General features: G+C 50.4%; 1 protein-coding gene across 2 annotated transcripts; it reads left to right on the forward strand.

The window, feature by feature from the left end:
• The first annotated feature begins 738 nt into the window (after positions 1-738).
• GTSE1 (G2 and S-phase expressed 1) lies at positions 739-23,650 on the forward strand. Of its 2 annotated transcripts, none has more exons than XM_066358695.1 (12): positions 739-1,093; positions 1,487-1,585; positions 6,892-6,949; positions 7,054-7,681; positions 10,149-10,319; positions 10,929-11,055; positions 14,984-15,355; positions 17,349-17,421; positions 20,101-20,316; positions 21,731-21,932; positions 22,411-22,620; positions 23,137-23,650. In XM_066358695.1, the coding sequence occupies exons 2-12, from the start codon at positions 1,507-1,509 to the stop codon at positions 23,218-23,220; spliced, it is 2,220 nt and encodes a 739-aa protein (XP_066214792.1). In that variant the 5' UTR covers positions 739-1,093; positions 1,487-1,506; the 3' UTR covers positions 23,221-23,650. The 2 variants fall into 2 exon arrangements, with proteins under 2 accessions (XP_066214792.1, XP_066214793.1); XM_066358696.1 differs by lacking the exon at positions 739-1,093 and adding an exon at positions 1,105-1,366.
• Positions 23,651-27,554: the final 3,904 nt, after the last annotated feature.

Consider the following 27,554-nt stretch of genomic DNA (forward strand, 5'->3'; position numbering starts at 1 on the left):
CGCGGCCCCAGCCATTCTGGAAGGCTTCTTAATGGAGGTCCTGGGCACAGGATGGCTGCCCCCTGGACAGATCTCCACCCAACTTTCCCAAAGAGATGGCTTATCATCATCTCTGAAAATGATGCTCTCCCTCCAGGGTTCCATCTTTCCTGGAGCTGACCTGTGGGGCATCCCAGGCCCCTCCTATCTGCTCCTCCGTCCTTGAGTCCCAACTAATTAGAGCAACAGCTTCATGACACTGTGCCCTGGGAGGAGCCCTTTGTTTGATGCTCAAGCCCATGGGGTGGGCATTATTAATACCTGGTTCACAGTCCAAGGCTCAAGGGAGGTCAGTCTGATTGGCCTGGCGATCAGTCGCCCTCTCAGATCAGGGGTCTCCTGCTTGCTCCAGCATGTGAACTTCCTCATGCAGACTCCATCACTTGGCCACTGGACCCTGGCTGGAGGGGTACCCTTTTACTATTTCCCCTCTCACCCCGAATAAACCCAGCTCCTCAGGAGGCTATAAGCCCAGGACAGGCTCCTGCTATACTTTCTGGCCATGCTGAGGCCCTCAACATTGACCCCTGTGGCCAGATAGCTTCTCCTGGTCAAGGGGCACAAACCGGTGTGTCTGGTTACCAAGTGACACCTGTGCGCTTCTCTGGGCAGGGACTGGTTTTTCTTACTGTTTTAGGAACGGACATGTATTGCTTTACAAAGCAGGTAAACACATCTATTTCGTCTGGTCTTCACAACACCCTGCGATAGGAATTTAATTTTCTCCATTTACAGATGAAGAATTGAGATCAGAATTCTGTTCCTAGCCACACGTCGTAATGCTAAACCTGCAGGTACACACACAGCGTGGTCTTCAAGAACTTGGTCCCCAAGCTGTATACCTTAGCCCTTCGCAGCCCACCCGCGCGCGGAGGCAGTGCGCACGCGCATCAGGCTCTTTCTCCCAGGCGATAAGACTACAATCCCCAGAATGCACCGGGCACGCGCAACCTTGCAGTGCCCTTTTCAAACCGGCCAATCGCAGCCCGCGCCGCGGCCGCCGCGCCGTGTTTAAATCCGGGGCGGAGGCTTCTCAGCCGGGACGTTGCAGCAGGTTAGGGGTGAGGGTCCTCGGAGGACTTGGGCCGGGTGCAATGGGCGTCCCTTCGTGTGCTCCGTCGGGACTTTGACAAACCAAAACCCGCAGCAGTCCGGCCGAGAGCTGGGAATTCCGTTGCCGCCGCCCGAGGCGTCCAGGCCTGGCTGGGACTGGCGCCGTCTGTTCTGGATCCACCCTGGAGGCTCGTGGCGTGGGGGAGTGTGTTGCGGAGGGTCTTGAGCTGCATCTCAGGTGGCCTTTGGCCGCAGCCGCCAGCTCCGTGTCCCTGTGCGTGCTCCCGGGGCTCACGCGGCTGGGCGTCACTGCGGGCGGAGGGCCCGGGGGGCTGTCTGACACCCGGTCACTTCTAGTCCCTTCCCCCTTTGTCTCCTCCCCCCTCCCCTGCAGTGGCTCTGACAGCTCTGGGCATGGAAGGAGGAGGCGGCCGCCACGTGCCTCCAACCAGCCGGGGAGGACAAGCAGAGATGCAGGTTCCCGAGAAGAATGGTACGTCCTTGTCTCTGCAGCGCCGTTGTTCAGGTAGCTTAGTGAAGAGGTCGGTTGATCCCATCCTTCCGTGAGAACTTAGTGCTCATCCTGTGCTCTGTACCCATGGCGACTGTCTCCAAGGAGTTTGCATCCCTCTCCCTTCTTTATTTTGAATTACACAGTATTCTCCAGCCTCCTTGACGCCCAGCTTTAAGTTACACCCTAAAAGGAATTTTCACCGCTTTTGTTTACGTCAGTATCCCGGGTGCCTACAGCGCGACTTGACGTTTTGCAGGAGCTTTGATAGATTTCTGTGGGATTGATTGGGATGTTTTCTCTTTGTTGCTGGTTTCTGTTTACTCACACCTGTTTCGTATCTTGGTAACCACGTTAGTGAGTGAGCCTGGCTGGAACTTTGTTGTCTTGTTCCCTTGGTCATGTTTGAATGTCCAGGTGAGAGTGCAGCCTCCTGAGATGCGTTAAGGGCACTGCTCTCTTTTTCAGTTAAAGCATGTTGACATCCTTTTATTCTATGTTCCTAAACACCCGTGTGAGGCAGGTATCCTTGACACCTTCATTTTGCATAAATCATCCTAGAGACATTGCCAGTTGTCCATTCTTCATTGTACATAGGAAGGTATTTGCTGGTACACCCTTCTCCTTCCTGTTGTATCCTTTCCAAATACCAATCCCTTCCACATGTATACAGAATCCCCACAGCTTCTCTTGAGGATGTCAGGCTTCTGTCACCCTACCTTCGCATCCTTGCTGTGGCCTGTCCATTAGCTCACACTCAGCATTGACATTGACCAGGGGTCCCCAAACTACGGCCCGCGGGCTGCATGCGACCCCCTGAGGCCATTTATCCGGCCCCCACTGCACTTCCGGAAGGGACACCTCTTTCATTGGTGGTCAGTGAGAGGAGCACATTGACCATCTCATTAGCAAAAAGCAGGCCCATATTTCCCATTGAAATACTGGTCAGTTTATTGATTTAAATTTACTTGTTCTTTATTTTAAATATTGTGTTTGTTCCCGTTTTGTTTTTTTACTTTAAAATAAGATATGTGCAGTGTGCATAGGGATTTGTTCATAGTTTTTTTTATAGTCTGGCCCTCCAACGGTCTGAGGGACAGTGAACTGGCCCCCTGTATAAGAAGTTTGAGGACCCCTGACATAGACCTACACTCTATTTTCTCGCTTGTCCCCAAGTCCTCTCCATTTGCAGAGTGCCTTATTCAGAGCCAGACTTCAAGAGCTTTTTCTACTTGTTTTGCTATTTCCTCACATCCCTCAACCCTGAGCAACCCTACCTGCTCTCACCCCTCCACTCGAGCTGTTTTTCTCAGTCAGTGATGACATCTTTGTCGCCACATCTGTCCATGGTTCTGTCCTTATTAAATCAACCTCTCAGTAGTAACATTTGACCTTCTCTCCTTCTGGAAACTTTTCTTGCTGGGCTTGCAAGGCATCTTGGTTTTCCTCCTGCCTCCTTGGCAGGTGTATCGCCATCTCTTTGCAGAGTCCTCTTCTACTGTGGTGTGTGTGTGTGTGTGTGTGTGTGTGTGAGATCTTTTTAGCCATTCATCAGTTGGGAGGCACATAGGTTGTTTCCATATCTTGGCTACTGTGAATAATGCTGCAGGGAACATGGGGGTGCAGGTGTCTCTTTGAGATAGTGATTTCATTTCCTTTGACTGTATCGCTGGATCACATGGTAGTTCTATTTTCAATTGTTTGGGGAACCTCCATACTGTGTTCCACAGTGGCTGCACCAATTTTCATTGCTGCCAACAGAGCACAAGCATTTCCTTTTCTCCACATCCTCGCCAATACTTTAGCTTTTGAGTTACTTTCAAGAGTGAGGTGCATCCAGGCCCCAGAAAAGACACGGGCTGAGGTAACAAACTCAGGAAATCACCCGTGAAGAAGTCAGAAGTGCCCCGCTAAATACGATACAGTTCAAGCTACATCTTCTAAACCAGTGGTAGTCAACCTGGTCCCTACTGCCCACTAGTGGGCGTTCCAGCTTTCATGGTGGGCTGTAGCGGAGCAACCCAAGTGTAAATAAAAAGATAGATTTAGGCCCTGGCCGGTTGGCTCAGTGGTAGAGCGTCGGCCTGGCGTGCAGGAGTCCCGGGTTTGATTCCCAGCCAGGGTACACAGGAGAAGCACCCATCTGCTTCTCCACCCCTCCCCCTCTCCTTCCTCTCTGTCTCTCTCTTCCCCTCCTGCAGCCAAGTCTCCATTGGAGCAAAGTTGGCCCGGGTGCTGAGGATGGCTCCATGGCCTCTGCCTCAGGCGCTAGAATGGCTCTGATTGCAACAGAGCGTCGCCCCCTGGTGGGCATGCCGGGTGGATCCCGGTCGGGCGCATGCGGGAGTCTGTCTGACTGCCTCCCCGTTTCCAACTTCAGAAAAATACAAAAAAAAAAAGAACTGGGATGACAGTGGACATCACAGCCACGTGCCCAGCTTTAATGGGATTTCTTTAGTTTTCCATCAAGCCTCATGCTGGCTTATGGGTGATTTACACGTGGATGATAGTCCCTGGTGCTGTTCATCAGTATTTCTATGATTATATATATATTTTCTTCCTGGTACATGATTGAGTTGTACTTTCTGCACACCTGAAGTTGGGTTTGGCTCAGGTGATTTGAAAGGTAGCCAGTGACATGTGAATGTTGTGGTAAGTGTCCCTTCCGCTATTTGTTTCCCTTGCTTCTGCCATGAAGACAGCAGTGTTTCTGAGGGCAGAGGCCGCATGCTGGGCTCTGAGTGAGGAGGGCCTGGAGCAGGGCCCAGCCTTCCTCCGCAGGCAGGGCTCTGAGGGAGAGGTGTGGCTTCCTTGTCATGAGCCACTGCATTTGAGGGTGGTTTACCTCAGCATAAGTTTGCCTGTCCTAACTGATAAAGGTGTGTTTGAACCTGGTTTTAGAAGGAATGCTTCCAACAGTATCCCATTAAGTCTAATTTTGGCTTTTGGGTTGAGCTGATACTTCCTTCTGTGATAACCTATGCCTGTTACTTTCTATGAAGAGCTTTCAGAGTCAGCATGGTATTTGCATATTATCATATGCCTTGTCAGCATGTACGGGGACTGGCGTGTGGGTTTCCTCTCAGGTCTAGTAAAATGAGGAGTATGTTACTAGGTGGTATAAAAATCAAACCGTCTCTGGGCAAACCTCATTTGGTCACAGTATGTTCTTTTAATGTGTTGCTGGATCTGTTGGTTCACATTCCTACTTAGGGTTGTTATGTTGGTGGGAGACTGGACGGTAGCTTCCTCACTGAGCAAACCTGATAGGCTCGTGTGGTGCCATATGCTTCCTGGAAGTAGGTGGGAAGGTTCCTTTCTTCTGTCCTTTGGGGCAATGTAAATTGTTTTGGAATTATATATTGTTAAAAGATTTGATAGAATTATTCTGTGAAATTATCTGGGACTTGTGCTTTTTGGGGGGAGATTAACTCTTTAATAAATTTGTCCAATTATTTTATAATAATTAAAATATTAGATTTCTTTTCTCTCTCCTGGGGTCAGTTATATAAATAAATCAATTTAAATAATTTAAATTTAAAACATTTCTATTTCCTAGAAAATTATTCATTTCAGCCAAGTTTTAGGTTTATGTGCAGGGAGTTGTACAAACTATTTTATGAATGCTTTTAGTGTAGTCTGTCTGAAGTTATTTCTGTTTATTTCTTTTGTGCATTTGTACTTTCTGCTTTTTTTGTGATTAGATAATTAGGATTAATTGAATTGACTAATTAGGACCTGATTGGGATATGAGTATATTTTTAGGTTTTACTGTTTTGCTAAGCATGCTGCATTGTTTATTAGGTTCAAATAAGATATGCTCTGTGTAAACCTGTATAAACTTTATTGAAATATCAGTTCAGGTATTTCACTGAATACACTAAATATTTGCTAAATGTTTGGGCCCGTAGCTGGACATTGGGGACTTTGGGAAAGTTAAACTTTTGTTGTCTTGGAGGAGCTTACAGTCAGTCTAGTTGGGGCCACAGAAGGGCCAAGAGACAATTACAGAACAGCGAAGCTGGGGCAGGGATGGAGGTCAGGTCCAGATGCTGCAGGGGCTGGGGAGGGGGCTCACCCTCCAGTGGAGGGACCCCTAACCCAGGTGTGTGAGAGGGAGTCATGCAGGGCTGGTGAACGCGCCACGGTGGGAATATGGACGCTACACAGTGCGCTTTCATCTGGGGGTTCAGAATGGGCTCCAGTCAACACATACGTCTGCTTATGGAGTCCCTCCTCTGTGTTTGCTTGATACTGCACTTATTTTTGAAAGGGGAGTAGGTGTTTTATAGTCTGTAAGCAGGGAATTTATTTCTAGGGGAGCTGAGACAGGTGGTCTTTTGAAAATGTTCTATACCCGAAAATGACTTAACTAGTCTCAAATAGCTACTTGAATTACAGGATGAATGCATTTTAGATTTATCTTAAAAATAAGTGCTTAGGCTTTTGGAATAGCTTAGCAAACACTGAATGACTGATGCTATTTTAAAAAGAAAATGGGAAAAATAAGATAACCTAGAGCCCCTATGAAAATGTGACTATTAAAATAATGGTAAGTTACACTTTGGGGAGTGAAATTTCATTTTTTTAAATGATTTTTATTTTTATTTTTTTAATTTATTGATTGCAAGGGAGGGAGAAAGAGAGAGAGACAGGGAGAAATATTGATCTGTTGTTCCACTTCTTCATGCATTCCTTGGTTGATTCTTGTATGTGCCCTGAGCAGGGAATGAACCTACAACCTTGGTTTGGTGTATTGGGAGGATGCTCTAACCCAGAGGTCTCAAACTCGCGGCCCACGGGCCGCATGCGGCCCGCTGAACAATTTTGTGCGGCCTGCAGACTAATCCACGAAGTTCAAAATATTTTGGATAAAATTAAGAAAGCCTAGGGGCCTACTTGTATTTTTCATTTCTCTAGCATCCTAGCTAGATATTAGCTTAGTTAACAGCAGTTGTGATGCGAACTACAGTTTCTGGTTGTTTTGTGACACTGAGTAAACTGCATGTACGATTGTGCTTGTTGTACTGATTTTTTTTTTGTTTTCAACTGCAGTGAGAAAAGTGTTGTGTAACAGTTGCCTTTTGTAGACCTAGTGCGGCCCGCCGAACGGCTGTGATCTTGCTCTGCGGCCCACATGCTGAGTTGAGTTTGAGACCCCTGCTCTAACCAGTTGAGCCATCCTGCAAGGGCTAAATTTCATAATAGTTTTGGTAGTCATAGAGACTGGTGATCTTTTCTTTTTGATAGTCCGAGCCCTAAAATAACAGCAAACGTTTTCTTCCCAGACGTTCTTCTTTTGGTTGATGAAAAATTTGACTTCGATCTGTCATTGTCTTCTTTAAGGTAAACAAATGAGTTCTCTTCCCTTGTCAGTGGGCGTAACCACATTCAATAAAATCTTGCATTTAATCGCCAGTGTTACTAATAATCATTTTCTTTTAAAATAGTGCAAACGAAGATGATGAGGTCTTCTTTGGACCTGTTGGGCACAAGGAAAGGTGTATCGCTGCCAGCTTAGAATTAAACAGTCGCAGTCCTGAAGACCCTTGCTCGCCAGCGTCAGAGATTCCCTTCCGATGGAGCCCTCTCACTGGGGAGAAGTTCGTGGAGGTTTACAAAGAAGCCCACCTGCTGGCCTTACAGATAGAGAGCCGCAGCAGGCGCCAGGCGGCCCCCGTGGCCAGGCCCGAAGACACTGGGAGCCAGGGTGTGGAGAGGTTTATACAGGAATCAAAGTTAAAACTGGACCTGTTTGAGGAAGAAAATAAAACCGAGAAAAGCCCTAAGTCCCTTAAGAGGGAGACATACTGCCTGTCAGACAGTCCCCTGATGGGACTGCAGCCCTCAGGAATCCAGCCCCTCTCGGGCGTGGGCCCACTGAGTGCCCCCGCCCAGGCTGGCCTCACCCGGGCGCAAGGGCTGCCCCTCTCTTCTTGTTCTTCTTTGGTGCCAGTGGAACCGAGTCCTGTTCACCCTCCAAACCAGGCAGTGACTCAGAAAAAGGCCGTCAGCAAATTGCTGCCGCCCCGAGCGTTGTCTCTCAGAGGGAGAAGCATGCACTTGGCCACGGAGAAGGTAGACAAAGCCATGTACCAGACGGCGATCTGGAACAAGGCGCTCCTTTGCTTCTTAGCGTCATGGTTTAGCCCTATAGTAGAAACATTAGGAGCAGGAAGGAGAGGTGTTGCTGCTCCAAGGGCTCATAGTGGTGCAAGAGCAGTAATAGTGTGTGGGGCTGGGTTTGGGATGCATGTGGGCAGGGCTGCCTTGCTAATATGATGACTTAAAAACACCTCCTCTGGCAATGCTGGTTAAAATTCTTTGATTTTGTTACAACACTGGACACTCCACTCATTAGGGATTTTATCTGCATTAACAAGCAGCTTCCAAAAACTCTCCCTACTGGAATGGCCATTTACCATCCTCCTTAATGGTGTCTTAGTTCAGATGCTCCCTCGCAGGTGCTAAGCAAGGAGCTGTCCTGGGAAGTGGCAGTAGGCAGGTATGCCTTTGGGGTGTGGTCAGTCAACGCTGGCAATCTGGGGTCCTGGCGGCTTGCAGGGGGGGACTCTGGGGAAGGGGAAGGTGGGTGTCAGGGGAAGACTGCTTCCATGTTTAGCCTGCTGTAGCTGTGTACCCAGGGCAGGGAAGTAGGAGGGAGCATGACCCTGGAGAGCAGGCTGTAGGCTGCCCCGTGCCTTTCCCTGCTCTGCTTCTGGCCTGGGCAACAGGCCTTTGCTGAGCCAGTCACAGAGCAGGGACGCTTCGTGGAGTTGTCAGCTTTTAGGTCAATACAAACGCCCAACCAGGGCCTAGCATTTCCTTTTTCTCTCTACACACACACTCTCTCAACGAGGTGACCCCTGTCAGGACCCAGAATTGAGTGGGCTGCAAGTGCCCTACCTACAGAGCCTGGACCAAACCTAGCCAGCCTTTCGTCGTATAGGCTTCTGTCTCTGGACACTGTTGGATATAAATTTCTAAGCTGATGTTTCTAGAATGAGGTTGACACGGGTCTCATGTAGTACGTGGACTCAGGGCAGAGAGGCTATGGTGTAATTTCGGCTATTCTGGGGCCTTTTGCTTTCCTCCTAGTAGTGACCTGGTGCCAGAGAGCAGAGGTTCTGCTCAGTGAGGTGTGGGCTGTACAGCTGAGCTACTTTTGAGCTCACGTGGGCATCCCCCACTGCCCACCTCCCACATAAGGAATGTCATGCGTTCCCTAGTGACTCACTGGCACACCCTCACACTGTGAGCGTGGCTTCTAGAAACGACTGACCACTTGCCTTTACTATTTAGTAAAGTGCTTTCAAGACAACTGTTAGGGTAGCTGTAGTAAGAAAGAAAAGCTAAAAAACCACAAGCATTGCTGAGGATGTGCAGAGACTGGCACCCACCAGCTGGCTGCTGGGAATGAGAAATGGTGCAGCCACTGTGGGGAACAGTTGGGCAGTTCCTGCAGAAGTTAAAGATAGAAAGAGCATATGACCCAGCCATTTCACACTTTGGTGTATGTCCAAAGAATTGAGAGCATACGTCCCCACAGAAACCTGTGCGCCAATGTTCCCAGTAGAACTATCCCTAATAACCAAAGAGCAGGAGCAGCCCAGATGTCTAGTAGCTGAGGAGTGGATGATCCACTCGAGGTCTGTCCATGCCATGGAATGCGTGACAAAGAAAAGCAGTCTGATGCGTGCTGAGGGGAGAGAGAAAGGAGCCAGTCACTAAGGTCGCATGTAGTGTGATCGCAATGACAGGAAGTGACCATAGTAGGCAGATTATAGGGATGGAGAGTCGATTAGGGTTGCCTGGGCTGGGGAGGTTAAGGGAATGCAGAGTGACTGCTCAAGGTTATGAGTTTGTTTCAGGGGCAACAGAATGTTCTAAAACTAGGTTTGGTGATATGCTACCAAAGCGAATGCTTTAAAATGCTGAAATTTATGTTGTCAGGTAGATCTCAGTTTTTAAAAGTGATATCAAGGGTGAAGTCACACTGCATCTCCACGATGCTATGAGCTCCTGTTGCTTCTCATCACCTCTCTGTTACAGGGCTTCTTTGTAAGCGTGAGTTAGTCCCACGCGTGCTCTCGTCCCCTAGTGTCGGATTCATGGCCATTGGGCTCTCTGGCCAGAGGAAAGCGGCTCTCAGTACCAGATGGGAGATTCAGTGCAGTTGAGCAGCTTCTCTGGGAGAAGGAATGACCCGTCAGTGAGTGACCTGTGTAACTGGACCCAGTTTCCTCATTATCCTCCTTAGATAAAAATCCCGATGGAGGACTAGCACCAGAAAATCTGTCTCTGACCAGTGACCTGTCTGTCTGGGTGTCATTTTACCCAGTTTTGAATGAGGAAGCAGAGTCTACCATCACTTTGTCTGTGGTGATTTAATGGAGGGAGTGACTGCTTTCCTCTCGATCCTGGTGATGGGGACATGCGTGGTGAAGGGACGGGTGGGGCCTGTGGTTGCTCTGAGTCAAAGCCTGGTGTCTCTGCACTTTGGTAGAGACCAGACGTTTCTCACATTTCAATTAAAATTTTTCAGCCTGTGAAAGAGAAACCAGTTAGTCTTTCGAGGATGAACATCCTAAATGAAAAGGAGCCCCACAGGGACACGGTGCCTGACAAGCCCAGTGCTGCCCAGGATGCCACTGGCTTGCCAGCCAGCGGAAGCCATTTGGTCCAAGGCAAGCGATCGCTCCCTGTTCCAAGCAAGGTGGGTTGGATGCGGCCACAGGTGGGCTGGGGCTTGTGAGTGAAGGAATAAGGTGGCCACCGTGTGTGCACAGGATGTGCCTTTGAGTTAAAATCAAGGTTGGGAAGGTTGAAGATGTGACTCCCAGGGGCAGCCTGGGGAGCAGCACAGGACAGGCTGGCGTGCATTCTGCCCCCTGGGACTGGGAGGGTGGGGTGGTCACCTCGCTATGCGTCAGAGTGTCTGTGAGACAGAGGTACCCCCCCCCCCGTGGCCTCCCTGTGCCCTGTCGGGGTGACATGGCATATCTGTGCTCTGAAGCCTCAGCTCCCCAGGCAGGGGGCTAACCATCCACACCTTTGCTGTTCACTGTTCAGCCGTGGTGGCCACACTGCTGAAAGCTGGGCACCATGGCTACTGGTCAGTGGGCCTGGGTGGGGCCCAGCAGTCTGCATTTCATCAGACTCCCCAGGTGCTGCTCACGTAGGACTTTGAGAAGTACTGCTTGACCTTTTCCTTCTTTAATTCAAGAAGATAATTACTAAATTATTAAAAATTGTTTAAAAACCCTGCTGTCACAGAAATAAGTAATGGGTGGATACTCTGATGATTTTTAACTTTTTGTTTCAGTTGGGGCTGAAAAAAACCACGTTAAAACCACCTGGTTGTGCCAGCAGACTCTCAAGAAAGTCCTCTTCCTGGGGTTCCATCCCGGGTGCGAGCTCCAGCACGTGTGCTTCCCCGGCAGCGGGAAGAGGTAAGGCGGCCAGCACCCCTGCTCAGGCCACGGCTAGCCGGGCGAGGCCTTGAGTGCTGTCTATCCCTCAGTGACTTCTCACAGAACCACTCAGGCTCAGCAGAAGGTTCTGGAAGACTTGTGGCCTGAGGCAGGGGAGGCTGTATTGGGGTCCCTGTCTTTGAGGTGCTCCCCTCCTGCAGGGAGAGGTGCACTCTGACGGTGGTTTCAGTTTAGGGCGGTACAGCAGTCACAGAGGGACATGTGCTGGTTGCCCGAGAACACAGGCACAGGGCGGGCCACCCCGGGGAGATGTAGTGGGCGTGGGTTTGTACAGAATTTACAAACCGCTCTAGGTAATTTAGTGCGGATGGCCCTTGTAGCTCCTGGATGTTTATTCAAATGCCAGCCACCAACCCAAGGGTGTCATCTAGCGGTAAAGGGGACGAACCCTAGTAAGCCATGGGGAAGGGCCTGCTCTTCTGCATTGAAGGGCTAGACCAGGGGTCCCCAAACTATGGCCCACGGGCCGCATGCGACCCCCTGAGGCCATTTATCTGGCCCCCGCTGCACTTCCAGAAGGGGCACCTCTTTCACTGGTGGTCAGTGAGAGGAGCATAGTTCCTATTGAAATACTGGTCAGTTTGTTGATTTAAATTTACTTGTTCTTTATTTTAAATATTGTATTTGTTCCCATTTTGTTTTTTTACTTTAAAATAAGATATGTGCAGTGTGCATAGGGATTTGTTCATAGTTTTTTTTTATAGTCTGGCCCTCCAACGGTCTGAGGGACATTGAACTGGCCCCTGTGTAAAAAGTTTGAGGGCCCGTGGACTAGACCCTCTTCACATTCTGTTTGCTATGTAGACTCTGACACTCATCCCACTCATCCAGGCAAACGGTGTGGACTCTGTCCACAGGGTGTGACAGGCATACGCTCTGGAATCAGACAGGTCTGACTTGGAATCCCAGCTGCCAGGTCAGGATTATGAGAACTTCAGTTGTTTCCCTGTCTTCGTAGACTGAGGGACGAGACTACGGCAGGGTTCCCGTGGGCCTCAGAACTGCGAGCAATGCCAGGAGCTCTGTCTCTGGCATGGCCCATGTTCAGTGAGAGGCAGTTCTGCTACGTCAGGTATTAGCTGTTGATGGTTTCTGCATTCCTCACTGTGGTCAAGGTTGGGACAGATTGGATGGGGCTTCTGTGTATTTCTCTGTTGTCCATAGCAGAGTCCCCGGTTGGATATGGGAGCATGTGGGCAGGAATGTGGCGAATCTGTTACGCACTGTGTAACATGAGCTATGTGTTAGTTGTTCTCTTAAAGTTTTTCTTGAAGAATCTTTTACTAGATCAGCTGAAGCAAGATGGGAGTCAGAGTGACAGTCATGGTCCTGGAGGTGGCAAGAAGGATGATAAGGACAAGAAAAGAAATGAGCCCCAGCCTAGTAGCTCAGTGGGTTAGAGTGTCATTCCAATATGCCAAGGTTGCAGGTTTGATCCCTGGTCTGGGCACATGCAAGACTCGACCAGTGAATGCATAGATAAGTGGAACAACAAATCAATGTTTCTCTCCCCCTCTCTCTCTCCTTTCCTCCTTCCCTCTAAAATCAATCAATAAATATAAAATAAAAATAAAGAAATGAGAACCTCCTGTATCAACCAGAGTGGGGAAAAAGAAGAAAACATAGGACCAGATAAATGGACACCACCCAGCGTGGCTTAAAATGATTGGTGTGAGAGAGAACAAAGACTGTCTTCCTGTGGAGGAGAGATTTGTTCGAAACCAGGAATACTTGAAGCCTTCGGAGGAAAAGTAAGAAGAGGAAAGCTCACAGCTGGGCGATCTGAAGGGGCTCAGAGCTCAATGTCAGCATTCTTCCCTTTAGACGGGACCTGCTGGACCAGTGTCAGTCCTGCTCAACCACAAGTGCATGCACAATAGGGGTGCTTATGGGTGGCACGGTCCCAGGGTCCCAGTGATGAAGGTGGCCCCCTGGATGCCTGTGCTGTGGACAGCCAAATTCAAGAAATTAAGGAAGATGTGAAGCTTCCTCTCACTCATCCTGAGTATTGTGAAGAGATGGTATAAAGCCCTCTAACAGGTCATGCTCTGTGGTCCACGTGGCATAGGTGAAATCTCACCAGCCACAGCAGAAGCAAACCTGAAACCTCAGCCACCTTGAGACTGGTTGGCCCTGAACTTACTCAGAACTACCGAGGCTTTGGGCCGCAACTGCTCTGGGATTGTTTCGAGTTGAAGAGTATGCACCATCTATCATGACTGTTGATGAAACTCATGCCATTGGGACAAAGACAGGAGTCACAGCTCCAGTGGTGGGAGAGATTCCACCAGTGATATTGGAACTGGTGAACCAGTTGGGTACGTTTGCTTCAAGGGGGGACATGAACATTATCCTGGCCATAAACCGAAACGGACTTTGGATCCAGCACTTAACATCCCAGATAAGTTCACCTTTCAGAACCACACAGGCAGGTGACACTGGCTGGTGACATGACCCTGGATGACTGGATCATGACATGGTGACCAAGACACTCTGCAGCAGCTGGCCTGCAGGTGGAAGTAATATGAAGACTTCACAAAATCTACAGAGAAGGCACCCCAAGCCTCCATCTCTAGCAAACCACAGTGACTTTAAGGAAGTGGTTGGGCACATCCAGGCTCCAGAGGGATGAGGTTGGGGAAGTCGCCCAGAGAACTTGTGTTCTAGCTGATCTTTCCTAGCAAAGCACCTTATCTGCTGTGGACCTTGTTGAGCGTGACATGTAGGGTGCCCCTCGGGCTGTCTGCGACTGTAGTCACGTAGTGCCCTCTTCCCAGTAAAGCGGGCTCTTTCTCAAACAGTCAAAAAAAAAAAAAAGTCTTTTAGCAGATTGACTTCTGTATTAGGTATATAGGCAGCTGAGTATTTTCATCCTAGTTTATATGCTTTTCTGTTTGAAATAGTGCCCTTGATGGACATGACCCAACCTCCTTGTGATTTAAGGGAATGGACCATAATGATGGCGTCTTCTCTCCCTGTCCCCCTCGCACCTCCATCACTGGACAGGCGGGGCATCGTGGTGGGGGTCTGCAGCTGGACGTGCAGATTGTGATCTGCTGAATGAGGGGCACTAGCCAGCCACACAAGGTCGGCAGGAGCTCCCTCAGCAGCTGGGCTCCCACTTTGAGGAAGTGAAAAAAACACAGGGTTGTTTTGATTGAAGGTGCAGTTTCAGTACACTCACACAAAAGCAGTCAAGTCACCAGATTTATTACTTAGCGATAGCAGAAATGGGGTGGGGTAGGCCATGAGCCCATGGAAAGGCAGCCTTCCATCCCAGGGCTATTACTTAGAAGGTGTCTGGGGCCGAGGTCACCAACTTTTTGCAGGCTCGGGTCTAAGTGGTTATTTTTAAAGGTGTCCTGTGAAAAGCAAAGCAGGACTTGGGGGTGGACGTTCTAAGCTCAGGTCCTTATCTAAGTGTCCGGACTCTGGGTGTGAGCAGGGTCGTCATAACATAAAATGCCTGGACAGCAACTCCACACAGCCATTTTCCCCTCATGGTCATGTGACTCACATCTATTTCCTTGCACTCAACCAGGGTAGGTGCCTGCTGTCAACACGACCAGTGAGGACAGGAGAGTGTAAATTTGTGCACCTAAATGCATCCTGGTAACTGTGTCTAGAATTGGCCCTTAAACACACCTGGCTAAGCCACGAGCAGCCTGGGTTGTCCTGGGTTTGAGGATACTGCCTGGTGGACATACAGAGCATTGTTCATAATGTGATATGTTTTTCTCAGATGAATATCATGATAGTAATAATTTTCTTTACTAGAAAACATTCTAAAGTAGATGTGCGAAAGATAGCAAATCTTATGTATTTGTTAACTCCATAAATTAATATAAACGAGTGATAACCAGCTTTTGTGTGTCTCCTCTTCCAGCTAAATCAACTGAACGTCCAAGTATCTCTGCAGACAGTTCTCAGCCTCCTTCAAACCCCGGCCAGTCAGGCCGAGCAGGAGTTGCTGGTGTCCAGCCGGCTCTGCAGGCAGGCCCTATGGTTGGGTGCGGGCAGAGCCGGTGCCCTGCACTGGCTCAGTCCACAGCTGAGCAGCCCGCGACAACCACCACGCTGGCTCTCAGCCAGTCCCAGACGCCAGAACAGGGAGGCCTGAGGCTGAACCCTCAATTCAGTTTGTCTCGATCTCAACTGAATAAAACGGGGAGAACCAGGGGAGAGTCTCTCCTGAATTCCAAGGCAAAGGTCATGGCTACCCCTACGAACCAATTTAAAATTCCTAAGTTTCCTACTGGTAAGTAATAGGAAAAATTTAATGTGTTTTTAAAATAGTGAAAAAATTAAACTTAAGAAAAATTAGACCCTGGCCAGTGGCTCAATGGATAGAGCATTGGCCCAGTGTGTGGATGTCCTGGATTAGATTCCCAGTCAGGGCACACAGAAGCGCCCATCTGCTTCTCTCTTCCTCCTCTCCCCCTTCTCTCTCTCTTTCCGTCCTGCTCAGTGGCTCAGTTGGTTCGAGTGTGGCCCCTGGCAGTGAGGATAGCTTGGTCCGAGTGCATCAGCCTCAGGTGCCAAAAATAGCTCACTACTCAAACATCAGCCCTCTGTGGGGTTGCTGGGTGGATCCTGGTTGGGGCGCATGCGGGAGTCTACCTCATTATCTCCCCTCCTCTCACCTAAGGGGGGGAATTTTTAAGAAAAATTATGAGGGTGGTGACAATGGTTTGTCCACGTTCTTTTTCCTTAGAGCACTTCACTGTGCCTCCTGGCTGGCTGTGGGGGCAGCCAGAGGGTTTGTCTTACACCCTCCCTTCCATGTAGTACAGTTCTTTTGCTGCTCAAGATGTTCCTTTGTTATTTCAGCATTTTGATTTTTACGAATTTTTTTTTTTATAAATAAATTTTTTATTTTAATGTCCCACCAATGTATGGAATCCTGCAGTTCTTGTTTTTTTCTGATTCACTTATTTCACTCCGCATAATGTTATCAAGATTCCACCATTCTGCTGCAAGTGATCCGATGTCATCATTTCTTCTAGCTGAATGGTATACCATGGTGTATATGTGCCCCATCTTCTTTATCCAGTCTTCTATTTTTTTTTACAGTGATTAAAAGCCTTTAAGCAAACTCTTGGCCAATACAGCAAGAATCCATAAAAGAATAGTGTCCTTAACATGTTCACCAAGTCCAAGTTGGCCCCATCACCATGTCCAAATCCCTGAAAAATGCAACCCAACCACAGTTCAGTCTGTTAGGAGCTGTCACAGGGAGCAGGAGTCCAGGAAAAGTTCACATCCAGGAAAAGTCCTCATGGCACTGGAATTGTTGTCACCATTCTTTATTTTGCAGCTCATGTCCAAGTCCCAATGACCACTGCTTCTAGTTGGTAATGATTCAGGTAGACTGGAAAAGCCATTTGCAGCATGCATGGATATGGAGCTTCTGTTCTCCTCTGCCAGTTTCGGTGTGGCTTCTTCAGACGAATTTTGATGTAGCTTTCTTTGTGTTTATTATGCTTGAGGGTGCTTAAGCTTCTTTGAGCTATGAGTTGATATGTTTAATCAAGCCTGGAAATATGTGACCATTATTTCTTCAAATATATTTTTAAATCTTTTTTATTGATTTGTGAGAGAGGAAGCAGGGGTGGGGGAGAAAGAGAGAGAGAAAGAGGCATCACCTCACTGTTCCACTTAGTTCCATTTAGTTGTGTATTCATTGATTGCTTCTCGTATGTGCCCTGACCGGGGATTGAACCCATGACCTTGGTATGCTGGGACAACACCATATCCACTGAGACACCCAGCGAGGGCCTTCAAATATTTTTCTTGCTTCCCTTAATTTCCTGAGACTAAGCACATGTGTAAGGTAGTTAATACTGTCTTACAGGTCCCTGAAGCGATGCCCTAGTTCAGGGAAATGAGGGCGTGGGTGGGCTGTGGGCAGCTCGCCTGGGGCCTGAGCATGTTAGTGCCACTGCCGTGGGTGAGCATCTGGTGAGCTCAGGAGTCTCAGTCGTGCCGAGTCGGCCCTGTCTCTGTCACTCTGCAAGTCCTGCTCTCTGCCTGCCAGGGACAGCAGCCAGCAGAAGGGGGGGGTGGCAAGGGCTCCTCTCTGCCCCATCAGTTGGACCTTACAGTTCTGCCGGTGGGCCTTCCTGTGGGCTTTGCTGAAGCTGGGGGAAATGGAGACAGTTAGAGGAGAGCTGCCTGCTCAGTGAAGAGCCCCGGCTGAGGGACTGACAACTTGCTGTGCTGAACTGACCGCATGCTTCCTCTTGTCTCAGGTGAACCCCCAGACAGCACAACACCTAGGTTCTCTCGGGCACAGAGGCCGCAATCCTGCATGTCGGCTGGGAGGTAATGAGTCGCGTGACTATAAAAACACACGAACACACCTGCATTTGCGCATGATCCTTCAGCCCGGCCACATGTGTCCCGCCTTCGCCCCCATCTCTCAGTGCCACTTTTATATCCACTGGGTGGAGAAGCAGATGGGCACTTCTCCTGTGTGCCCTGACCAGGAATCAAACCTGGGATTCAACACATGCTGGGCCGATGCTATACTGCTGAGCCAGCCAGCCAGGGTCACTGCCTCTCTCCTTTAACAGTGGCACAAACCAGCGGCGAGGCAGAGGAAGCCCCAGGCAGTGCAGGGCTGAGGGAGAGATCCGGGAAATAGGAGCCCTGGCTGACCCATTTGTGATCACATTTAGCTCTGGTAGCCTTGACCTGGGAGTGAACGAACACGCAGTGACTCTTCTATGTGCACTTGTGTGCCCAGCCAGGCCACACTGCAGGTCCGGGTGACCTTGTGGGAATACCTGTGCCCAGCCAGGCCACACTGCAGGTCCGGGTGACCTTGTGGGAATACCTGTGCCCAGCCAGGCCGCACTGCAGGTCCGGGTGACCTTGTGGGAATACCTGTGCCCAGCCAGGCCGCACTGCAGGTCCGGGTGACCTTGTGGGAATGCCTGTGCCCAGCCAGGCCGCACTGCGGGTCCGGGTGACCTTGTGGGAATACCTGTGCCCAGCCAGGCCGCACTGCAGGTCTAAGTGACCTTGTGGGAATACCTGTACCCAGCCAGGCTGCACTGCAGGTCTAAGTGACCTTGTGGGAATACCTGTACCCAGCCGGGCCGCACTGCAGGTCTAAGTGACCTTGTGGGAATACCTGTGCCCAGCCGGGCCGCACTGCAGGTCCCGGTGACCTTGTGGGAATACCTGTGCCCAGCCAGGCCGCACTGCAGGTCTAAGTGACCTTGTGGGAATACCTGTGCCCAGCCAGGCCGCACTGCAGGTCTAAGTGACCTTGTGGGAATACCTGTGCCCAGCCGGGCCGCACTGCAGGTCTAAGTGACCTTGTGGGAATACCTGTGCCCAGCCGGGCCGCACTGCAGGTCTAAGTGACCTTATGGGAATACCTGTACCCAGCCAGGCCGCACTGCAGGTCTAAGTGACCTTGTGGGAATACCTGTGCCCAGCCGGGCCGCACTGCGGGTCCGGGTGACCTTGTGGGAATACCTGTACCCAGCCAGGCCGCACTGCAGGTCTAAGTGACCTTGTGGGAATACCTGTACCCAGCCAGGCCGCACTGCAGGTCTAAGTGACCTTGTGGGAATACCTGTACCCAGCCAGGCCGCACTGCGGGTCCGGGTGACCTTGTGGGAATACCTGTGCCCAGCCGGGCCGCACTGCGGGTCCGGGTGACCTTGTGGGAATACCTGTCCCCAGCCAGACCCCACTGCGGGTCCGGGTGACCTTGTGGGAATACCTGTGCCCAGCCAGGCCGCACTGCAGGTCCGGGTGACCTTGTGGGAATACCTGTGCCCAGCCAGGCCGCACTGCAGGTCCGGGTGACCTTGTGGGAATACCTGTGCCCAGCCAGGCCGCACTGCAGGTCCGGGTGACCTTGTGGGAATACCTGTGCCCAGCCGGACCCCACTGCGGTGACCTTGTGGGAATACCTGTGCCCAGCCGGACCCCACTGCGGTGACCTTGTGGGAATACCTGTGCCCAGCCGGGCCCCACTGCGGGTCCGGGTGACCTTGTGGGAATACCTGTGCCCAGCCGGGCCCCACTGCGGGTCTAAGTGACCTTGTGGGAATACCCATGCCCAGCCGGGCCCCACTGCAGGTCCGGGTGACCTTGTGGGAATACCTGTGCCCAGCCGGGCCCCACTGTGGGTCTGGGTGACCTTGTGGGAATACCTGTGCCCAGCCGGGCCCCACTGCGGGTCTGGGTGACCTGTGGGAATACCTGTGCCCAGCCGGGCCGCACTGCGGGTCCGGGTGACCTTGTGGGAATACCTGTGCCCAGCCAGGCCGCACTGCAGGTCCGGGTGACCTTGTGGGAATACCTGTGCCCAGCCGGACCCCACTGCGGTGACCTTGTGGGAATACCTGTGCCCAGCCGGACCCCACTGCGGTGACCTTGTGGGAATACCTGTGCCCAGCCGGGCCCCACTGCGGGTCCGGGTGACCTTGTGGGAATACCTGTGCCCAGCCGGGCCCCACTGCGGGTCTAAGTGACCTTGTGGGAATACCCATGCCCAGCCGGGCCCCACTGCAGGTCCGGGTGACCTTGTGGGAATACCTGTGCCCAGCCGGGCCCCACTGTGGGTCTGGGTGACCTTGTGGGAATACCTGTGCCCAGCCGGGCCCCACTGCGGGTCTGGGTGACCTGTGGGAATACCTGTGCCCAGCCGGGCCCCACTGCGGGTCTGGGTGACCTTGTGGGAATACCTCTCCCCTGAACCTCCTATGAAGCGTGTTTTCATGATTGTACCTGTAAAGTGCGGTCATATTTGATGGGAACCCATGAGGACAGAGGCAGAGGCTGGCCATGAAGGAACCAGAGGCTCATGCCTGGGTACTGGGGTTGGTAGCAGCCCTGCAGGGAACAAAGCTCACACAGACTTTGCTGGCATGAGTCTTTTATGTTGGAACCATAGGACTTTCTCCTATATTGGCACTTTGGCTGAGTAATTAAATGCGTTTAAGGTCATCTGTACTTAAGACCCCAGTTTTGTCTTTCCAGGGCTGTCCATACCACTCCCGCTCGGCGCTCCTCAGGACTGGCCACAAGGACTCCTGTGAGTACGAGACGCATGTCCACCTTACCCACACCTACTAGCCGTCGGCTCTCTGGCCTCCCACTGCTGACACCTAAAACCATGCCCAGGACTCTGGCTTCTCCCCCGTGTGTGTCTGCTCGGCGACTTTCTTCTGAGCCCCGGAGGAAGTCTGCAGTGAGGTAAGAGATAGAGGTGGCAATACGTGTGTCTCAGACTCATGAAGCCTCCTGCGGTCCCCGTGCTGGAGAGGCTGCCTAGCTGCACAGTCACTCATCAGGAACCAGAATCACAGTGTCGGAGAGATGCCCTTTAGAAGCTGGGGAATGGCTCCTCACAGGTCCCATGCTCCTGCTGACTGGCGCTTTGTGGGGGTGCTCTGGAACACTGCTGGTGGAGAGCTAAGTGCAGTGGGAGGTCTGGGTAGCCATTATCAACAGCTGTTAGTCACACTCACTTCTGGCCCAGCAGTCCTGCTGTGGAGGTAAGACTGCATTTCAGATGCAGAGATGCCCATGGCAGCAGAAGGCTGCTGGGGCAAAGACTGGAAATCAGCCACCAGGTGAGTCTCCAGGAAGAGCTGAGGTGGCACTGTACCTGCAGATGTGGGGACATTTCCATAGGAGTCCTAGAGAGAGGAAGGATGCAGAGAGGGTGGGGAATATGATCCTGTTTCTATAAGAAACGATGGCTGAGAAAAGTCCTGCATGTGTGAACACGTACACATCAGCCAGTGTGGTATGTACCGTGCCTGTTCATCTGCACGCATGGAGCTGTCTAGCTCTGGGAGGCTAGAGGAGACAGGAAGGAAAACGCTAGCTGTGTGTTACTTGGGGGAGGGAACATCAGACAGAGCAGGACAAGTCTGCCTTCAGATATAAGACCCAGGATGTGAACAGTTACAGTTATCCACTCAAGTGTAGTCCATGTTTTTAAATTTAAATAGAAAAAATTTCTCTTTCAGGTTGTTACAAAGCCTTTAAAATATTAAAAAGAAAATATAGTATATAATATACAGAACTGCTGCTTTCTCTGGTTTGGTCTTGCAACTCAGTTTCTAGGTGTCAAGTGTCTGAGGTGCCGGCTTGGTAGCACCCTTCTCCTGGCCTGGACACACTGCAGGAAGCAGCTGGTGGGCTGCGGCTGGTGTGCACTGAGCTGTCCAGCAGGAAAGGTGTCCGTCTGCCCAGGAAGGGGGAGTGTTAGGGAGGCCCCGCTGTCACGTGTGTAACTGAGGGATCCACACCTGTCTGGGCGCCAGGCCAGGCCAGCCTATTAAGGCAGCAGCAGGTGGCACTGTCCATGGGCACTCTCAGGGAGGGTGGGCATGTCTGGGAATGGGGAGAAGCTGCAGGTCGCAGGATGGGATGGAGGCCAACTCCCCAGTGGTCTCACTCATTTCCTCTTATTTAATAATCTTACACACAAGGGATAAAATGGTCACATGTTGATAGCTGGTGGGCAGAACTTCAGGACCTCCTGGTGGAGCAGGGACTGGAGCCAGGACGCTGTCCTCTTTTGTCATGTCTCCAAAGTCAACTCGTGACCAGCAGATTGAGGAAAAGGTCCTCACGAGCTGTTCCTCCTTCCCCGCAGAGCTGCACCGGTGAGCGGGAGTGGCAGGGCTGGGCCCAGGGCCTCCGATGTATCGTCTGATGGGAGCTTTTCTCCTCCGGCCCCTGTGCCTCAGGCCCTCAGCTTCTCTCCAGAGAGGAGTGATCTTACTTCTTCACAAAGCGTCACCACAGCGCTAGTGCTGGATGAGGCACAGCCAGCTGTAGAGACGTCCCCTGGTGAGGTAAAGGAAATGATTTTCCTTGTGTTATCAGATTAGCAGAACCTGCCTGGACGCTGAATGGCAACTTGGGATGCAGCCAGCAGTCACCTCTGTAGGATTTCATCTTGTGACCTGGGGCCTCTGGTGCCGGCTGTGCCAAAGACAGGATGTCAGCACTTCCCGCCTCTGGAGTAGAGAAAGGCCACAGTTCTGCCTGTTTGACTTGAGGGGGAGAGGGTGCAAAGGACAAAAGGGAAGCCAGGCAGCAGTAAGGGGTCAGTGGGGCTCCAGTGTTAGCTGCTGGCAGGAGGCAGGTGTCCCGGGGCAGGGGTGGGGAGTGAAGAGCGGCCAGCTCTCCTCTCAAGGGCCCATCCATCCCTGCCTTTCTTTCTTGGCTTTCCAAACCATTAGCCACTTGAGACATAGCAAGGCCTATGTTTTTCCAAGATGATGGACAAAAGACTCAAGAATCGCCTTTAAATCTTGCGTTCTTATCCAGGCTTTTCTCGTGGACATCCACCTGGATCAGCTTCGCATCACTCCAAAAACTGGAAGCTCGCCCCTTGTTGACGTCCCTCTCATTGACTTCTCCAATACTCCGGAAGCACACGTGGCTTTGGGATCTGAAAGGCCTCTGATTGACCTCCTAGTAAACACTCCGGACATGGACAGACACACTGTGCCCAAGCCACTCCACGAGGTGGGACAGGTGAGCTGTGGCAGGAGGGCCCTTGTGGCTTCAGCCTGGGGTTGTCTCGGTTCTGGGTTTGTTCCTTGGTTCTCGGACATCACGGTGACCCTGGAGAGTGGCCTCTGAGGCTTGTAAGAGTGACATGTATTGGGGCACACCTCATCTTTTGTGGCAAGAGCTCAAATTTCAGGGCCCGTGAAGTGATTCTGCCCAGGGAACCCAGAAACTCTCTAAGGGCGAGTCACAGTGTTTCCACTCCAGGGTCCCTGGTACCTAACGTGTGATGACGGAGCATAGCTGTTTGAGGGACCCGGAGTGCTTTGGTGGGTGGCATTTTTTCCCAGCTTCTTAGTGACCCTTGAGATGTCAGCGCACCCGAGCCAGGTTTACTGAGTGGCTCTGGCCCCAGCCACACAGGGATGGCTCCTAGGCAGTCCAACCTTCAGTAAACAAATTCTGCGGTATTCCTGTGTCTATGGCTGGGGAGGGGCGGCAGGGACACTTGACTCACCTCCTGCCGCCTCTCTCCTGCAGCTGATAGACCTGTCTTCTCCTCTGATCCAGCTGAGTCCCGAGGCCAACAAGGAAAACATGGACACACCCCTTCTCAGGTTCTGAGTGGACTAAGGGCTTTTGCATCTCACTCTTTGTGACAAGAACAGTCGTCCTAAAGCAGTATTTAACCCTTAGAAATAAATTTTAGGAGAAATTGTACTGGAAAAACAAGTTTTTTTAAACCTAAGTAAAATTACCATGCCGGGTGGTGATGGGGGGGGGGGGTTTGGGGCATGGCTGTGCCCACCTGCAGTCACTGCTGTCCATCCATCCGCTCGGCATGTCTGTCCCGCACCCCGTCGCTGCCTGGGCGCAAACCGAAAATAAAATGTATTGTATTAAAGCGTATCTTCATTTTCAAATATACAGAAGCTGTTTTTATTACTCTAATCAGTATGCAAGATTTATAATATCCAAATTTCAGAGTTTAGTGTGGATATTGAGGGGTGGACCTTGAGGGCATTATAAGAGAAAGAGAATTACCCACAATCTCAGATCTCACGTGTATGTGAAATCTTAAAGTCACAGACTGAAGCTGGTGCTGGAGGTTGGCGAAGAGGCTGGGTGAAACAGGCGAGGGTGGTCAAAAGGTACAAACTTCCGTTATAAAAAAGTAAAGTCATGAGGATGTAATGAAAAAAAAAAAGCACAGTGAATAAAAATGAGTTTAAATGTATACCCAGGTCTGGAGCAGGCCAAGCAATCTGCACTTGGAGCGGGTGCCCAGGTGACTAGGCTGATAGCTGCAGGCCTGAGAAGAGGCTGCTGGGGGTGGGGGTGGGGTTGTGTGGAATGGAGATAAAGCTTAATTCAAAGATGCCAGAGGGAGGCATTCTTACCTGAAGTTGTCCCAAGTAAACTAGCAGACCATGGTTCTCAAACTTTTTGAAGTCAGGGCGCATTTAAAATCCTACAAATAATTGTAGGCGCACAATATACAAATTTCTGAGAAATATGTTATAATAATTAAGTCAAATGTTAAAGAAAAAATATAAAGTTCAAGTGTACTTTTATGGTAATTAAACAAAATACGACAAAATTAAATTTATTCTGACATTTAAAAAAATTTTATGTTATTTTTTTTGTTATGCTTTTTAGAATTCATAAAAACGAGAGGTTAAAAAATAAAATGACAATATATATATATTTTTTATATTTTATATATACAGATACATTCTTAGTAAGATTTAGTAAATTCGGCAGGTCCCATCACGAATGTGTTAAGTTTTTTCATTCTTGTGTTTATGAGAAACATGAGCCTGATGTGTCCTAGCGATTTCTTCAGTGTTTGGGCATATATTTGAAAGGAAAACTCTCATTTCCTTGTCAATACATTGAAGAATTCCTCTCTTTTTACTCTTAATTGTGTTAAAAAAAAATTGTGTTGAGTGCAGAAAACCCCCACCTTATATATCATCTTAACTTTACACCAAACAAAGGATAGAAGAAACTTGCCTCCAGTCTTTCTGGGGAACATGGGGGGTAGTGTAAACAATCCAGCACCACAGTTTAACAGCCTTTTGCAACCTAATTAGGCAAGTGAGGTGGGGGGGGGGGGGTTTGGGCAGACTGTCAGCTTACAGCCAATTCCCCACACCTCTGTCCCCCAAAACTCTAAATTCCTAAAACCCTGTTGGTTTTTTGGTCCCCATCAGGAACATTTTTCTCTGGAATACCATAGGGCACACCTGGAAATCTTCTAGGGAGCACCAGTGCGCCCTGGTGCACACTTTGAGAACCACTGAGTTAGACTCAAAATGGGGTGCACTTGCAGGAAGAACACACCCTGCCCTGCTGGAGTGCAGCGCCTGTGGGAGCCGTGCCAGTCCCTGCTCTTCCCTCGTCCCTCTATTCTGGTGGGCGGCAGAGGATTCTAGAATGCAGTATTAGCGCCATGAGGGTCCTGAGATGCCCGGCCCCTCAGTTTATCAGAGAAAAACCAAAGTCTGGAACTGAATTCACAAATATTTATGGAGGCTTTTCTGTGGACAAGTTGCATTTCTGCTAGGGATACGGTGGGGTGCAAAGCTCATGCACCCGTCTTCTGGGAGCTTAGAATTTGATGGGAGTGGGACCAAATGGGGCTCTGGCTGTCCAGTCTACACCAGTTGAGCTGGGCCTTTGTCCTCACTGCTCCCTCGCTCACTTCCTCTGCTGCCCCCCACCCCCCAGGCTGCCTTAGGGGGCCTAGGTGTTCCATCTGATATGCAGGTGCCCCTAGGTGGGACAGAAGTAATTGGATTTGAATTTCCTTCAAATAGATGGTAGCCCACAGATAAAGCAGCACCTCCCACTCCATGGTGCATCTCCTCTCCTTCCAGGCTTTCTCCCCTGCTCTCTGGCTGGCTGTCCTGCTGGGCAGTTCCATTCCTCAAGCTCCTTTCCTGTCCTAGCGCCTGGGACCTAAGCCCAACCTCTGCCTCTGTGAGAAACTACACAGGCCACTGGAAAGGAATGCTTCTGGAGCTCTGAGGGGCTCCACTATCTGTACAGCCACTTTCTCTGTACAGTAGTGTGACTCCCTTGGCTGCCACTGGAGGGCCACCCACCTGGATTTATGAGATCCAACTTCCTGTGACTTTTACATTTCATAAATTTCCTGGTGCAAATGTCTTCAGGTTTAAGTCTCTGAAACCCACACATATTACATAGCTGTAGGCAGGGGTCCTGTGCATGCTGGCTCATCCATGGACCTGGATTAGTTCAAGACTTGGAGCTACAAAGTAGCCAAAGGGTCATTTAACTGAAAAGTAGCAGAAAATATCTTGCTGATGCATCAGGTTTCCTCCACTTCCTGAGTGGTTGCCGCCTACCCAAACCCAAAGCCTTATGCTTGTGCAGAAACTGGACTCCGGCCCTAACCTTGTACCAAATTGCCACACCAGGAAGGACGTGGTCTTCTAGGCTGGGCCAAAACACCCAGTGACATCAGCATGATCACGGCCACAGACTCAACTGAATACTCACTCCTAAACCTGCCGAAGGCTGGGTATCCAGGTGCTGGGTTTACTCATCTCCTGGGAAATGCAAGATGAAATTCTCTCCTTGTTGGATATCTTCCTGATAACTTATCCTTCTCAGAAAGTCATCATTCTGTTTCCCACAGGGCCCCTTCCCTCCTACTCTACCCTGGAGCTCACCCCATGCCTGCTCGTGGCACCAGTGGCCATGACTCTCCAGTTGTCAATTCTTAGAAAGAGGGGACCCTGGGACCTTCCTCATTTCATTCTAGACTCTTAAAACTATTGTTCTCAAGAAAGTGGCTTGCCTTAGTAATTATCCATGTTTAAACCTGTATGTCCACTGGTGACACTGTAAACTTAAGGAACTAAAGTTATTTTCATGCCAAGCTTTGGTGCTGGCTGGTTGTGCCATTTCCTCCCAGCATTTTTCAAACCATGGTTCAAGTCCTACCTGAAATCAATTTAGGAAACTGTACCCCACAATTTTAAAAAGTGAAAAAGAAGCCCTGGCCGGATAGCTCAGAATGTCTCACTGTAGCACAGACATTGCTGGTTCAATCCCCGGTCAGGGCACATATAGAACAGATTAGTGTTCCTGTCTTTCTCTCCCTTCCTCTCTACAATAAAAATTAAAAAGTTAAAAAGAAAAAAATGAAAGGTTATATGGCACACGGCAGAGCTAAGAACTATTTTGAGATGCATTCTTTTTTCACCCCCACTTTGGCACTCCACACTGATGGCTGCCTGTCCGTCAGTCACCGGACCTCCGGCCCACTCTGCTCTGCACAGATCTCCTAACAGGCCTTTCCCTTTGCTTTCATTTGAATCCCCCCCCACACACACACACACACTCCACTCTTAGGCCCAGTAAGTGTTTCCAGTTCTCCCAGCTGCCATCTGCCAGGTCCTCCATGCATGTGTCTCTCCCCTTCATTCAGGGAGGGCACATCCCCAGCAGAAGGCCCCAAGGCACCTCACACGCTGCAGCTGATCTGGCAGGCACTGGCAGGCCTTGCATTCTGGATAACTGTTCCCAGGACAGCAACGTCAAGTCTCCCACCCTCGTTTTCACCCCCACATCCTAACAGCAGCAAGGGCTAGAGATTTTACCTCCAAATCCCTTTGTGTTGCCACTGTCCCTTTCCCAGATGGCTGGTGTCATGGCCTCCTCCTATCCACAGGGCAATCACGAAAACCTCCCTAAAATTTAAATGTGGTCATTTTACTCCCCTGCTTGAAGCCTCACCCCGCCCCAGAGGCCCAGGGTCCGTGTTCAAGGCTGAATCCTCACCTGCTCTTCCTCTGCCTCCCAGAAGGACTCAAGCCCCTACCTTCCCTCGGGGACGACCTCAGGTCCCCCCCTTTTCAGTTATCTGTTTAGGAAGGAAGAGCTCGCCTGAGCCACATAGCCCTGTGGGTGCTGAGAATGCAGTC

This window comes from Saccopteryx leptura, chromosome 1 (assembly GCF_036850995.1).
Source record: "Saccopteryx leptura isolate mSacLep1 chromosome 1, mSacLep1_pri_phased_curated, whole genome shotgun sequence".
In the NCBI taxonomy this organism is placed as follows: Eukaryota; Metazoa; Chordata; class Mammalia; order Chiroptera; family Emballonuridae; genus Saccopteryx; species Saccopteryx leptura.